The sequence below is a fragment of the Schistocerca serialis genome, chromosome 8 (genome assembly GCF_023864345.2).
Source record: "Schistocerca serialis cubense isolate TAMUIC-IGC-003099 chromosome 8, iqSchSeri2.2, whole genome shotgun sequence".
In the NCBI taxonomy this organism is placed as follows: domain Eukaryota; kingdom Metazoa; phylum Arthropoda; class Insecta; order Orthoptera; family Acrididae; genus Schistocerca; species Schistocerca serialis.
The window spans coordinates 551,025,792-551,040,036 of NC_064645.1; the positions used below are offsets into that span (position 1 = coordinate 551,025,792).

At 41.3% G+C, this 14,245-nt stretch overlaps 1 protein-coding gene across 1 annotated transcript in view; it reads right to left on the reverse strand.

Annotated features, from left to right (window-relative positions):
* The window catches only part of LOC126416668 (phosphatidylinositol-3-phosphatase SAC1-like), a 70,463-nt gene that overhangs the window by 26,691 nt on the left and 29,527 nt on the right, over nucleotides 1–14,245 (reverse strand). Inside the window, exons 8-9 of the mRNA XM_050084468.1 lie at nucleotides 9,168–9,247; nucleotides 5,009–5,246 (exon numbers count right to left, since the gene is read on the reverse strand). Coding sequence (XP_049940425.1) covers nucleotides 5,009–5,246; nucleotides 9,168–9,247 — 318 coding nt within the window. The remainder of the gene's footprint in view (nucleotides 1–5,008; nucleotides 5,247–9,167; nucleotides 9,248–14,245) is intronic.

The following is a 14,245-nucleotide window of genomic DNA, read 5'->3' on the forward strand; positions in this document are numbered from 1 at the left end:
AATGCAACACTGTATGTAAAATACCTACATTTCCTCCTAGGTATCAAGATAAAATAGAACCAACATGCCGAAAATTAATTAGGAAGCTCTGATCGGTATTTTTATTCTTATAAATAATCTATATCAACTCAAAATAATATTTATATCTAAAAACAAAGATGATGTGACTTACCATAAGAAAGCGCCAACAGGTTGATAGACACACAAACAAACACAAACATACACACAAAATTCAAGCTTTCACAACCAACGGTTGCTTCATCAGGAAAGAGGGAAGGAGAGGGAAAGACGAAAGGATGTGGGTTTTAAGGGAGAGGGTAAGGAGTCATTCCAATCCCGGGAGCGGAAAGACTTACCTTAGGCCGGTATTACACTATCAAATTTCTTTGTCAAAGATTTGATCAAAGATGTGATCCAATATTCCGTCCAATATATTTGACAAAGATCTTTCACGTAGCGCTAGAGGGGGTATTACACCGTCATCAAATTTTTCGTCAAAGTTCAAGATGGCTGACAACAACTTGTTACAACCGCAGCAGTTCTATGTACTCCAATTGCATTGTGTGCACATGCGGAAAAGAAGTGGGGGAAAAAATGGAACCATACATACGAGGTTGACAGTCTTAAAAGTCCTGGGATTACAACTTGATAATAAATTCAGTTGGGAGGAGCACACCACAGAACTGCAGAAAGGCCTTAACAAATCTGTATTTGCAATTCGAGTGTTAGCAGACATAGGAAACATAAAAATGAAAAAGCTTGCATACTTTCATTCCATAATGTCATATGGGATAATATTTTGGGGTAAACCTTGAAGTCAAACAAGTTTTCAAGGTCCAAAAGCGTGTAACACGTATTATTTGTGGAGTAAATTCACGGACCTCCTGCAGAAACCTTTTCAAAGATCTGGGTATACTAACTACTGCCTCTCAGTATATTTACTTCTTAATGAAATTTGTCGTAAATAATATATCTCCTTTTCCAACAAACAACTCAGTTCATACATACAATACCAGGAACAAAAATGATCTGCACAAGGACTTAAAAGCGTCTGTGATCTATTCTGTTACTCGTTTTTATTCTCTGTGGGTGTTTTTAGTATTTGGAAAAGGGACCGATGACCATCGCAGTCTGGTCCCTTTAATCCCAAAACCAACCAACTTACTTTAGTTCAAAAAGGGGTCCACTACTCAGGAACACTCATCTTCAATAATTTGCCAGGAAACATAAAAAATTTAGTTAGAAATAAAGATTAGTTTAAAAGGAGCCTGAAAGACTTACTACTGGCCAACTCCTTTTACTCCATTGGCGAAATTTTTAATAGAAACAAATGATGTATTGTATTTATTCATACTATTAGTATTGTTATATCAGCTTAAAAAAATCTACATGTTCCACATCCACGAGGCTCTCCTCAGCACGGATCTATGGAACGAAAAACTAATCTAATCTGGGTGAAGCCGTGGGTTTTACGACGACACGATAAAAGCATTCAACAAAACTTGTTACGTGAGCTTACAGTGGAAGACGTCAAGTCGTACAACAATTACTTAAGAATGGATGAGCATACATTTCTGTATGTGCTCAATGAAGTGTATCCTCATATCACAAAGCACAATATTCACTTAAGAACTGCTACATCTTCTGAAGACAGGCTCACTATAACACTCCCATTCCTTGCTACAGGAGAGGGTTATGTTAGGTTAGGTTAGGTTAGATCAGGTTAGGTCTCCAATCTTCTTAATCTATTTTTGTATTCCGGGTTGCCTCACGTTGTAAATCGCCTCATCAGCTTCAGACATCTCTATTAATTTTGTAGTTGTCGGCACACACTCATTGTATTTACCGGCAATGGTTATAAAAACACTACAGACGACAGTATACTGCAGCGATGCTAGAGCTCCATGTGGTAACATGTCACATTGCAGTGAACAGAAGACAAGCGGTTTCTTTGATCAAATATACAGCGAGGCCCTAGATTTGATCAAATATTGGACGACATTTGACAAAGTCCCTATTACACTATCAAATATCTTTGACAAAGATATTGGACAAAGAAATCTGATAGTGTAATACCGGCCTTAGGGGGAAAAAAGGACAGGTATACACTCGCGCACACACACACATATCCATCCGCACATACACAGACACAAGCAGACATTTGTAAAGGAAAAGAGTTTGGGCAGAGATGTCAGTCGAGGCGGAAGTACAGAGGCAAAGATGTTGTTGAAAGAGAGGCGAGGTATGAGCAGCGGCAACTTGAAATTAGCAGAGGTTGAGGCCTGGCGGATAACGAGAAGAGAGGATATACTGAAGGGCAAGTTTCCATCTCTGGAGTTCTGACAGGTTGGTGTTAGTGGGAAGTATCCAGATAACCCGGACAGTGTAACACTGTGCCAAGATGTGCTGGCCGTGCACCAAGGCGTGTTTAGCCACAGGGTGATCCTCATTACCAACAAACACTGTCTGCCTGTGTCCATTCATGTGAATGGAAAGTTTGTTTCTGGTTATTCCCACATAGAAGCTTCACAGTGTAGGCAGGTCAGTTGGTAAATCACGTGGGTGCTTTCACACGTTGCTCTGCCTTTGATCGTGTACACCTCCTGGGTTACAGGATTGGAGTAGGTGGTGGTGGGAAGGTGGATGGGACGGGTTTTACACCGGGGGCGCTATTTGTTTGAAAAATACCAATATATTCATGTAATGCAATTACAGATGAAATAAGCAGAACCCCTACTGCTGGCCATGCTCCTATTACACCCAGTGGGTCAAAATGGAGGCAGCGTCAGGAGCGTAAATGCTAAAAACTGAAATTAATTGGACATCTTTAGAATATCCCAAATTCCACAGCAAAATAGGGTATGAGATAAGTACAGGAATGATCAGAGAAATGCTCACTGACATACAATAACTACCAGCTGCTTCAATAAACCTTCCAACATAACAGTTGGAAGTAGAGGGCAGTGGAAGAATGAACCATGACATCATGCAGAAGACATTGTGGTGAAAAACAGACAAAGACTGGAGCCACAGTGTATGGGATTCACCCTAGACTAGAGAGTGCAATCTCTCTAGGGAAGCTGGTGACAGTATTCAAAGCAGAAATATCCGCTATCAGAGTGCCAATGGAGGAGAATTTGCATAGGTACTACGAGGATTGTAGCACCTACATTTTATGACAGCCAAGCAGCTCTGAAACCTCCATCAGCCCCAGCAGTGAGATCAAACATTGTCGCAGAATGCCGCAAAGCCCTTGTGAGAATAGGTGAAAGCAACAGAATAAACCTGCTATGGGTGCCTGGTCACTCGGGAATCAGTGAAATTGAACAAGCTGATAGACTGTCCAGGACAGGTTTGACAATTCCACTTACTGGACTGGAACCCATCCTCACCATCGCTAAGCCGGTGGTAAACTTAAAACTGTGAAACTGGATTGGAAGGCAGCATGTAGAATATTGGACTATGATCCAAAAACTAAAACATGGCACACTAACGATGACAAAGCCATGTTTTAAGAGAAGTTCTGTAATCTTTGGCTTAAATAGGAGTCAGACTGACCTCTTGGTAGGGTACTGACAGGCTGTTGAAACTTTAAGACACACCTACACTTGGCAGGTAAAGAGAAAGAAGATCCTAGGTGTAGTCTGTGTGATGATGATGATGAAATCGCACACACCTCATCTTCCAATGCGAAAGGAGATCAAAAGACACAGAACATTTGGGTCATTAAGTCCTGAAGAAATTGTGTCTAATAAGGGACTAGTAAAGGACCTCCTACTATTCTTCAAGAGTACTGGTTGGCTTTAGACTCAGGTAGTGAATCCGCACAATAAACCCTGTTTTTATGTGGGCTGCAGTGGGAGGGGTCAATGTTTTTTGTATCTCCTTGTTCAAGTCAAATCAATCTTGTAAATATTAAGTTACCTATAGGAGATAAATAGCAGCTGTTTAATTTAATGCAAATAAGGATGCAGCAGCATTTTATTACCATGAGGACAAATTGTATAAAGCAATAATCTGATGGTGTATTGTTAATACAGTGCAAATATTTAATTTGTGATTACATGACAGAATGACTGGGAGGTACTTGCATGCAGGAGGTGAAACTCTTAGTATTGCTAGTATTGCTAGTAGACACACAAAAATACGGAGACTATTCTAGGTTCTGGAAATATTACTTCCTTTCTTGAGGAGGCAAGAGGGATAGGTTAGAGAAAATTTGAGAGGAGACCCAGATCACTGACCCCAGGAAGACACGAATCCACCTGTTGTGAGAGTGCAGGCCAAAGATCGGTGGCAAGCACTGTGCCAGCCTGAGTCCAGAGACGATATGACAGATGGTTTAAGAAGGAGAGAGATAAAATGAATATATCAATTTAGAACTAGGAGGAAAAGTTTATTGTACTTTTGTGTGTGTCCACTGGCAGTAATAAGAATTTTCCTCTTGAAGTTGCTAAGTATTGATCACTCATTCCGCCTCAGTTTTATAGTTTCCTCAAATGAATTCTTCTTTTGACACAGATTTAGTTGCTTCTATTTCACTGATGTATGCCCAGACTCAGCCTACATCTTTGAATGTTCTACATCTACATGGGCTTTATGAAACCCAATAAATGAATAATGAATACAGAGATGACAAGACTCTTGGCCCACTATAAAATATAGGGGCTGAAGTATGGAAAGCCATGCCGGATTTGACTGCATAGCCAGAGTAAACCAAGAGAATTGTTTCTTGCATAGGCATTATTTAAACATAATTACACTTGCATTTGGCCAATTTTGCCCTAGCAGTTCACTGAGAAGCACACATTGCCAGAAATAAAAAATATGGCTATCATAACAAGGTTCTTCACGACAGTTGTTTGTACAGATAAGTGTACACGGTTGATCCATGCAGTAATTACAATCCAACACAGCCTACACACAACATGTGATATCCAAAAAAATTACAGAATGCTATTTATACGTAGCTTGTGAAAAGTAATTTTATGAGTGTTGTAATACTGACCTGCAATACTTGTGTAAGTGAGCGACGTGCAAGCATGCTCTGCACTACATTTGTTCTGTCCAGGCAGTCAACACAGTTAGTGCGAAAAACACCATCCTGTTGTGACACCAAGGTTCCATCACGAGTCAGGAGAAAAACTCCAAATTCATCTTGTTCATGAGACAGTCGATCCAGCAGAATGCTGAGACGGTCCCAGCGAAGTGCACGGCACTCTGCATGGAAGTCGAATGCTTCGTACCTAACCATAAGAGGAAGTGAACAAAGAACTGACAATGTAACCCATATAGTCTATCTTAATATCATCCATTAAAAACACAATTAATAGTGTTGCTAATTTAAAATAGGAGTATGACTCTGGAATCTACTCCTTCCCATTAATCAACCAATCAATCAATATTTGAAAGGGTAAAGAACATAAGAATTAAAAATGAGAAAAAGTGCGAAAATTAGAGTTAAGTTTTCAGTTTCATAGAACAACAGATGATGGGACAAAAATGAAAGGAATAGTAACACACAAATAGCTTGAGAAAAGAGCACATCTAGAGTTAAGAGAGAGATTTCAGACTACATAAATGAAAATCCAACAATGTAGGCAGCAGACACTACCTGAGGTACTGCGAAGATATATGCTGAAAAGAATGCAATCAATAAGTACGAGAATTAATGGGGCGAGAATCACAAACTCAGAAAAGCAGTAAGAATGGGTATAAATAAGAGAATGAGGAGGATGCGCGGGGGCGGGGGTGGGGGCACGGGGTGGGGGGTGCGGGGAGGGGGTGGGGGTGGGATGTAGGGAAAAAAAAGAAAAGTAAAAGAAAGAATTGGATACTGAGAATAGAAGGAACGGAAGTATAAGGCATGAGAAAAGTAAAAATTAAGTCCATGAATCTAATGAGAGTTAAGATGATCACATATGGAAAGTTTCCACCAAAGAAGTTCTGAGGTACTCATGTGGTAATGGACTATTAAGTGACTCAAGTGATGAACGAAGCTGTCATTAGACCATTATAGTGTTCTGAAACTAGATTTTGTGGTAAGTACTGGAATTTTGACTCTTTAAGTACTGGCTAGCCGTTCTGCCTCCTTGTGATTTTAGTGACAAGTGAATTTCTTTTTAAACAATTACCAACTGTACTGCTTGTCTGTTTCAATGTGTAGCACCTCAATACAGATAGATAAACAGTGGGACAAACCTCATCAATCTTTTTGTAACACTGTGTGGACACATGAACCAGTACACAACTGCAACATATTAAAAGATGTAACAGCAAGATTATTACCAACTTGACATACTCTCCAACACAGATGTCAGAACTTCACAAATGCAAAACTGATCTAGGGTATATGATTCGAGTCCATAACCATCCATAACTTTACTATGCAAACACTTTTCTTACTTTTTTCCTCTCTTACTCATTGGTACCTTCCTTAATAGTCTTTTGCAATCTGTTAATTTCCCAGTACTTTCTTTTATTGGTCTGCTATGACATGTCAAGTGTCTTCTCTTATGAAAGACTTGATGCCATTATCTGTTGCCTGCACTGTTTGTTTTTTCTTCTCGTCGGACTAAAATTTTTTACTTAACAATGAGTAACTTTTCCCTTCTGTTACACTTTTCTCAGCCTTCATTCCTTAACCCTGCTGTTCTGTTCACTTTAACTATACAAATGTACTGTTTGGGTCAATATTACCCAACATAATAAAATACTGAGGGGAAAGGGGGGGGGGGGGGGGAACACTTCCACTCACACATATTTTTTGTACATTTGTAGGCCATCGACACTGTTGTTACATTACAGTATGTTGTTAATGATCACAGTGACAATAATAATAATAATAATAATAATAATAATAATTACACTGAAATGCGCCAAAGAAAATATATTGTTTTAATATTGAAGCACGGTATATTAGGAACAACAGACATTTCCACAAAAAAGTCTTTCTCAACAATCATCTGTCCGTCTGCCCATATAATTTTCTTTTCTTCTTACTCACTGCAGTTTGGACACAAGTAGGTTACCTGTGTTCTGCATACACGTTTATTACACTTTCCACATGACATGTTTGTTTTATTGTCATTGCTTGAAGGACAGAACTTACAGCATGGACATATAGTACAGTTTCTTGTTGTTACTGATTTAGCCACAACTGCTGCTCCTTCAGGGTCGTGGATGCTTTGGATGCTCCTGCCAATTCAATTCTCAAAAAATCTTCTGTTCTTGGAAAATGCTTCCTTGATGCAATGTGCTCTGCACCCACTGACTTTCCAAATTCCTCCAAAAATATACGCCTTCTAGTCAATTTTGTTGTATTCCAGTTATGGTGAACCAAAGTCCACACGATATATGCATTATAAGCAGCAACATCAAGAATTTTGTAGAAAACTATCATGAGCCACCTGTTGGTTTTTGGTTTGCATGTATATATACCTGTTAGCTGATCAAGTGTGTCTACAGCCCCTTTGGTTGAATTATGATATAAAATCATTTTTGGCTTCTTATCAGCCCTGTCACTAGGGCTAATTAAAAAACATTCTTATTTCTCTTAGCAATATAATTGGCCAGTGCGGTGTCATTTGTGAAGTAAAATGAAGGCTATGTACTTCCTTGTTGGTCATACTTTGTGGAAACTCTGGCTTATTTTTATGCACGGTTCCTTTTCAGGAGCAGCTGTCCCAAATTGTATGACATAAAAAAGTTGTCATATGTTCAGTACATATGAAGATTTGCTGTCACACAAGGTCCGTATCTTGAACCCATATTTTGCCGGTACTTTTTGAATGGACAGTGGCCTCTAAATGCTACTAGCTGCTTGTTGATGGTCACATTTTCCCCTGGGTTACACAGTTTAGGACTGACTTCTAATCACGTTTCCAAGATACTGTGAACTGCGGTGAGTTTATTGGTATATTGTCTTTTCTCTCTTGTGGATTTCTTATCACATTGCAAGATGCGATATTGTACAGAATGTTTCTAGGGACATGGTTGCTCGAAATATGTTCCGCCCAGCATCCTCATCCCACAAACTTTTTGTAGAGATGTGAACGATATACACCCACCAGGAATAGAAGTCCTAAGTATGCGTGAAAATGAGACTCTAATGTTTGTCCATTGTGTACCATAAACTCATTGTCCCTCAATATTTGACATCCCTATTATTTCATTATGGAGTGCTGTAGAAAGTGATACTTCAAATGAACTTTTTACATCACTTATTCTACTGCTTGCATACCTGGTAACTCCTGGGGTACTCCTGATGACTTTTGAAGCAGTTAGGCGGGTGTGTTGTGATGGTGGTTGCAACTACCATTCTATGTCCCTGTTCTTAGAAACAAAGTTTGTACACTACTTTGCACAGTCTGTGGACTGTTGTCAATGTTATCTGAACACTCACTTTCAGGTGCATTACTGACATGATCTTCAAACTCAGAAAGTGATCCTTCATCTATTGAGCTATTTACTAATTCTTTCAACTCAGCATCCAGACTGATCACAAACGATAGAGAACACAAACTGAGCAGAAACAATGTAATTCGAACAGTTGACAAGTCATAATGATAAGTTCATTGTTGTAAATGCAGCGACTTTGTTGACCTGTTGAATACTGAGAGTAAGTACGAACAATAAAAGTCATTACTACTATAAAATATGAGACAACCAGAAAGTATGTGACCTTAGACTCTAATGATATAAATGTTGGGTCACATTGACCTGAAGACTATGTACGTAACCCTTAAGGTTTAAGACCAGATGACTTAAAATATTTTAAATTTTTTTTACCACATGCTGCCCTTGGATTTTCAGACAAAGTCACCAAATTTCATCAAGTTATTTTGACGTTTAAATAATAAGAAACAAAATTTATAACCATTTTGGGTCATATAGATCTGAAAAGAACAGCAGGGTTAATGAAGATGAAACCACAAGTTGAAAATTAGTATTTTCTTTTGCTGACACACTTACTGGCTACCTATTCATGTTTTTCTACTGAATACTATTCATTCATATACCACTTCTTCATATACTCTCAAGGAAAATATGAAATCATCAGAAAAATAAGTGTGCCTAATGAAATGAAATTTTTGTGATTATTATACATAAACATTATCAACAGATATTAACATAGTCTAAGAGAAACAAATTGGATAAATGCTTACCTAACATTTGAATTTCCAAGTCTTGTGACATGTTCACGAAATGCTTTCTCCAAAACATCCTCTGCTCCTCTATGGTCGATCTAAAACATTGAGACGTACTAACTGTACTATTTGCTCATCATAATTAACTGTTTTGAAGACAAAAATGTAATACTAGGGTTTTCCTGATTATCGTCAGCAACACCTCTCATTTTATACGTATGCATTACATTAATATGGATCCAGAACTACCTTTTACAATTTGAGCACAGCATTTCCTTCCTCTATTTTCATGAGTGTTCTAGAGAGAATTGTCTGCCATTGTTATGCCGTGCTTTTACTTCCCTATCTGCAATTAACAATCAATTTATCTTACAGCAAAATTATATTCCCTTCAAATATAAATTTATTCAGCCACTCATTCATATCATCACCCATGCTCACATAGTATCTCACAGATCTCAGTACAAACAGGAAGCTTCAGAAATGTGGGACAAATCTAGGGAATATGAGATGGACAAAATAATATGAACAATTAGACAAAAATACCTTACTTTCAAAGTTTATATTCTGTCTTCTTTGTAATATTGTGATGAATATTTCATTTCTCCTTCCTATGCTCCACTAGATGTGTTTCTGTAACTTCAATGATTCTCAACTTTACTGCAACTTGAACTGTTAGACAAAGTTAGAAATAAGGAGTTATGACTATATTGTTGCTGGGCTTTAGGGAAATGATCTCAATGTTGTTTATTTCTGTGTGATGGATACTGCATAGTTTTAGGTTTGTATTCACACAGATTGCATTCCATACTATGTGGTTCTTGAAGCACCAGCCCCATTGATCAGAGTTTTGGAAACTTTTGCAGAACATTGGAAAGAGCCTCCCCAAAAGGAGTTAAAATTATGACACTTGAATGTTCCCTAGGAATGGTGAATCTGCAGACAGTTCTAGCCCAGAAGCACCAACAAAAAATGAATTCAATAAAATGGTTCAAAGATACTGTCACAACAAAATGAAATTGTTCCATGGAAACAATGTGGTTTATTCAGATTTTAATACATCTGGTTAAGTCTCTTTCTTCATCCAACATTCCCTTGACCTGAGTATCAGCTTCCTAGTCTAACACAAAACTACCACAAAATAACACCGCCCCCTTTGGCTACATCACCATACACACAACTTCAAAACTTCCAACTGTCAGTCAGCTATCACTGGGTAAGAATCCTTGCCAAATGGCCACAATAACTTACCAGTACAAGCCCTTGCCTAAAACAGTTTGTTTTGATGTAAAATCCAGGATGGAATTGGATACACACTGCGAGCGGCAGCACCAGTGCACGATGGGAGAGGCAACTGTGTGGGGGTAAGGAGGAGGCTGGGGCAGGGAGGGGGTCAGTATGGTAGGGGTGGTAGACAGTGAAGTGCTGCAGATTGGCCAGAAGGCTGAGGAGAGGTGGGGAGAGGGGGGGGAGGGGAAGTAATGAGAAAGGAAAGAAATAAAAAGACTGGATGTGATGGTGGACTGACAACTGTGTAGTGCTGAAGTGGGAACACGGAGGGGGCTGGATGGGTGAGGTTGAGGGCAGGAGGGTTATGGGAACATAGGATGTATTGCAGGGAAAGTTCCCACCTGTGCAATTCAGAAAAGCTGGTGTTAGTGGGAAGGATTCGTATGGCACAGGCTCCATATGGCACACCCTTCACTTCAATGACTGCTACACAGCCTATGCCATATGGTTCCTACCCGCCAACACCAGCTTTTCTGAATTGCGCAGGTGGGAACTTTCCCTGCAATATATCCTACATTCCTGTAACCCTCCTGGCCTCAACCTCCAAGAGTGACTGTCCTCACCCATCCAGCCCTTTCCCTGTTCCCACTCCAGCACTACACAGCTGTCAGTCCACCATCACACCCAGTCTTTTTATTTCTCTCCTATCCTGCAACCCCCCCCCCCCCTCCCGCACCGCTCCCCTGCCCACCGTCTAGCCTGCAGCATTTCACTGCCTGCCTCCCCCTCTCTGCCCCAGGCTGCTCCTTACCCCCACCAAATCACTACTCTCATCATGCACTGGTACAGTTGCTCGCAGTGTGATTTCAGTTGCCTGAGCCTGCAATCGCACTCTGTATGCATACGCCTAGATATTTTATGGAAGCAACTACTTCTAGTGATAGTCTCGCCATTGAGAATTGTCGTAGTGGCCCCTTATCAGTAAGAGGGCACACACAACAGACAAGCAAGGTGGGCTGCCGACCTCCCTTCAAGAGTTCATATCAAAATGTCGCCAGTGAATGTAAACATCAAGAAACTTTCTGCATAAACATTTACTAGCACATGGGATCCACAGCAAAAAATCGGGGTTGGGCTTTTTTTCTAGCAACAGTTGGTCCACAAATTCAACAACTGAACCCTTAGCAGTCACCTCAAGATCTCTCGTTTACCCATATTAAGGACTGCCTTTTCCAGTACTTTGACGCACAAATACACGTTACCTCCACCCGTCAGACTGTCCTTTCTTGTCGAGTCCCCAGGTCAGACATATTGGGAATGGATTACGATGCTCCAGGGTCTTTCCTGCGATTGCAAATTCCGGTGCACCGACGATGCCTGCAAGCAGTCTTATACCTCTTCATTGATTTACGATATGGTGGTGTTTCACGCACCGGACGAAGGTCTTCTGGCTGATATTTTGAAGTTACAGGACTTGTCCCTCGACACCTGTCAGCCAATCATTCATGCATTTGAACAGTCTCACCGGCTACAACCGCCGCATCTTGATGCTGCTGTTTTCGTAGCTCACCAGTTGCCTGGCGCTGAGCGTGAGTCTCATCAGTCCGTCGATACATTTTGTGACAGAAAGTCTTTTGCTCATTTTCCATCATGTCCGGACTGTTTATGGACTCAATGACAGTTGGAGTGCCCCACCAGCAAGCGAGGTGCATGGCTTGCAGCCGAACGGGCCATATTGCCTTTGTGTGTCAGGCTTCGCAGAAACATCGCTTAGATGTTACACTTCCTGCAGACGCACAGGCTTGTCACAAATTGTCACTGTAGGACCTGGAAGACATTCCATCGACAGAGAAGTATTCTCCATCATTCACCAGTCGGGAGTCCGTTTCACCAGTCGGGAGTCTGTTTCCTCCTTACCTTGGAAGTCGTGCATATTCCTGTGGTTTTCCAAATTGGTATGGCATCTTCCATTTCTATTGTGGATGGTGCCACATACTAATGCTTGTTCTCGCCAGCTTTGTCTCCGTACACTTGCGAATTGCGTATTTTCAGCAATCACCATACATCAGTCGATGGCGTTTTTAACGCAAATCTCCTGCAACGGTCATTCCTTCACCACTCAGTTTTTGGTGGTCGGCTCCCCTGGTGGTACTAACCATCTGGGTTTGGACATTTTTGGTTGTCTCAGTTTGTCAGTGCAGGATGAGGTACAGGCGGTTTCGATACCCTCCTCGCCCCGTTGCTGAGCAAATACAAAATGTTGTTCTCATCCTCCACCCCAAGGGTGAAGGGTTTCACTGCACATGTTCAACTTCTTCCCTCTGCTATCCCTCATTTTTTTAAGGCTCGCCCAGTCTCCTTTGCTCTCCAAGACAAGTTCCAAGTGGAGCTTCAACACTTACAAGACAAAGGCATCCTTTCTCCTGCCGTGCACAGTCATTACGCAATGCCTATCATGTTAGTCGAGAAGCTGAATGGTGCTTTAAGCATCTCTGGCAATTTTAAGGTCACAGTAAATTCTCATTCCATCATTGATGCCTATCCTGTCCCATTGGTGGATGACATACTCACACATCTTGTGGGATCAACCATTTTCGCCAAAATTGATTTGCGCGATGATATTTGCAGCTGCTGTTAGATGTGGAATCACAGCAGATCCTAGTCATCAAATCCCCGTGTGGCCTTTTCCGGTAAAACCGCCAACAATTTGGCACAGCCAGTGCCCTCGCCATTTTCCAATGTAAATTCGAACATCTCACAACACAGGTGCCAGGTGCGGCAAATTATCTGGACAATGTCATTGTCAGTGGCTCGTCCACAGTGGACTTCGTGGACAAGCTGGACAGGCTGTTTCAGCTTATTCCGAGGCTAACCTGTGCTGCCGGAAAGAAAAGAATGACTTTTCTGCACGCGAGGTCAGTTATCTTGGGTTCAAGATTGATGCCCGCGGTCTACACGCCTCTAAGGAGTATGTTGAGGTGTTCAAAACTTGCCTCCTCCCACCTACATGAAGCAACTGCAATCCGTCCTTGGTCAAATTAACTATTATCAGCGTTTTATACCCCAAGCCACCGAGATTTTGGCACTCTTGACCAGTTTGTTGCACGAAGGTGTGCATTGGGTTTGGGATGCGGCACGTGAGCAGGCTTTCACAAGTCTCAAGTCGGCTCTCCCCTGACCTCCGTGTCTGGCCGCTTCCGACCTTTTCCTGCCCCTCATCACTGCATTGGACTAGGGCCTGGGTGCAGTCCTCTCACAACTGGTAAACGGCGTCGAGAGGCCAGTGGCCTTCGAATTCTAAAAACTGACCGATGCTCAAACCAAATACAGTCAAATTGAAAAGGAAGCTTTGTTGTTGGTTTCTGCCCCAACAAAATTCTACGATTTCATTTATCGTCATCATTTCACTCTGCAGACTGACCACAAACCTTTGGTTTCTTTGTTTCACAAGGATGCCGCAGTGCCCATCCAGACAGTGCGCCAACGCCAGTGTTGGGCACTCTTCCTGGCGCCGTTCGACTTTGATATTGTCTATCGCACCTCTGGAAGGCATGCAAACACTGATTTCCTTTCCAGACTGCCTGCCAAAGTGGACCATGAGTTTGACACTTCCTCCTTGGTTTTTTTTTTTTTTTATGTGAAACCGAATGTGGATGCAGCTCTAGATGCACTTCCATTAGATGGCAATGCAGTCCAGCGAGTCACCACTCATGATCAGACATCCGCCGCCAAATCACTGCAGGTTGGCTGAACAGCCGTCATAGCGTCCACGATGCAGAAGTCCAGCATTTTTTGGGATCATCAGCACAGTATCTTTTTCTGCAGTGCGGGTCATCCTTTTGCATAGTGATTCGGATGTTCCCCAC